Consider the following 1,885-nt stretch of genomic DNA (forward strand, 5'->3'; position numbering starts at 1 on the left):
TCGTTGTAAAGGTACAAAATATTATATTGACACCATGCAAGTTATTCTTGATCCCATCCGTACATCTCATGCAACCCCGTTGGTCACGCTTTTTTTTCCCGGTTATTTCCAGGTGAGTGGGAACCTTGCGGGGGGGCAACTTCTCGCGTCTCTCGATACGCCTCTGCACGTAAGTCGCAAGACAGATTGTTACCTCAATTGTGTCTCCGTACGTTCGTTTTTTCTCCTTTTGTTTTTCGTTCTTTTGTTCGACTCAGTTTGCAGTCGCAAGCAAATAGCTTCGCTAGAGCTTTTTGCAGGAATAAAATGAAAACGTTAGGTTTTGCGACCAAAAAAAAAAAAAAAAAAAAAAAAAAAAAAAAAAAAAAAAAAAAAAGAAAAAAAAAAGAAAAAATATCTTGATCCGTATATCTTGGCCATATTTTACACGCCATCGCCACAATCAGTTGAAAACGTGTTTGAAAGAATTACACAAGAATTAATTAAAAAGCAGCATGTTATTATTAAGAATAGTGTTATATTATCGAGTCACCTTTTTTTTTTTTCCTCACGATAGGAGATCACGATACAAAATTTACTTTAATTTCGCTTCAGCAGCTTCGTCATACGTTTGTTCGCTAAAGCATACGTACATAAAGCTATGGCAAAAGATAACTTTCTTCCATATTCGAGAATATTGTATTATCGTACTTTTTCTCTCTCTCTCTCTCTGTCTCTTTCTCTCTTTCTTTTTCTCTCTCTTTTTCTTTGTGCTCGTTATTCGATACGTTTGACGAAGAATAGAAAGTAAGCGCTTGAAATCTATTTTTCCTACGGTTTCACCGACACGAGGGATTATTATTGCAGAAATTGTGACTTCCCTAACGGTGGTCCTCCCGGGTATCAACCAGCTGCCGCAGCTCCTCCACCGCTAAGCACGGAATACGAGCGACCACCTCCCTATTATTATTATCCTGGGCCAGGGTGAGTCGAAGGATAAATTTTAATAATTAAAATGTATAGGCGTGGAAAGTGTGTTTTCTATATATTCTATATATTTTCAGGGATACAAATTAGGAAACAAGTGCCGTGGCATGCACAAAGGTAGCGCTGAATAGCGTGGCTACCCACAGTCTCACCCGCAGTTACAAAAGGACGCTCAAAAAGAAAGAGAAATCCGGATGTAAACGAGACTATGTTTAATTGTAGCGTTCCTGTTTGAGCGTGCCACGGACCGTGCGAACGGCAAAATCAATTAAAGACCAAGTTTACGATATACAGACTGAGGTAGGCTAAATGGATCCTTCGGCGAGCCGCAAGTAATGTGATCAACGTGTACGATTCGTTTCGATTTAGTATTATTTTTAGACATCGTGCGTATCACGAGAGAAATGTTACGTTGTTCATGAATATTGTTTTCTTTTTTTTTCCTTTTCTTTTGCGATAGCAATTTATTAATTGTTCTTTTTTCTTTTTTATAGCGCTTCGACGATTTCTTTCTTTTTTTTTTTTTTCTTTTTCTTTCCTTTTTTTCTTTTTAATCATTGAGACGAACTGTAATAAAACGACGATTCAAATCGTTTGTGTTAATCGCTGGACAATCGATTTTTTAACTTGACTGATATCGTTTTACCACCGTTTTCTTCGACGTTCAATATTTCTTCCATGAAATGCCATCGCGACCAAGGTCTCTTCTACTCTGTCTACTATTTCGACCCGACTTCGAGATTTATACGCGTGTTATACTCAAAGTTCGATTCGCTCTTATTCTCGAAGACGCGTCGATTGTATTCTAACCGATAATATCGCTCGAGAGGCACTATATAATTCTTTGCAAGGAAATTTTTCTGTGAAACCCTTAGAATTTCCCCTCTGGAATTTAGTTCCTAATGAAAAAAAAAAAAAA

At 37.5% G+C, this 1,885-nt stretch overlaps 1 protein-coding gene across 12 annotated transcripts in view; it reads left to right on the forward strand.

Annotated features, from left to right (window-relative positions):
- The window catches only part of LOC102676407 (prominin-like protein), a 42,563-nt gene extending 40,966 nt beyond the window's left edge, over window positions 1-1,597 (forward strand). For 7 of the 12 annotated variants that reach the window (XM_006610942.2, XM_031508296.1, XM_031508295.1 and 4 more), the window contains 2 exons: window positions 847-963; window positions 1,044-1,597. In XM_006610942.2, the coding sequence (XP_006611005.1) occupies window positions 847-963; window positions 1,044-1,056 (130 nt within the window). In that variant the 3' untranslated portion in view covers window positions 1,057-1,597. Of the gene's footprint in view, window positions 1-112; window positions 170-846; window positions 976-1,043 lie in introns of those variants that run through there. The other 5 variants (XM_031508294.1, XM_031508298.1, XM_031508299.1 and 2 more) reach the window with 2 other exon arrangements.
- The last annotated feature ends 288 nt before the right edge of the window (window positions 1,598-1,885 follow it).

Source organism: Apis dorsata, unplaced genomic scaffold, assembly GCF_000469605.1.
Source record: "Apis dorsata unplaced genomic scaffold, Apis dorsata 1.3 scaffold_82, whole genome shotgun sequence".
Taxonomy (NCBI): domain Eukaryota; kingdom Metazoa; phylum Arthropoda; class Insecta; order Hymenoptera; family Apidae; genus Apis; species Apis dorsata.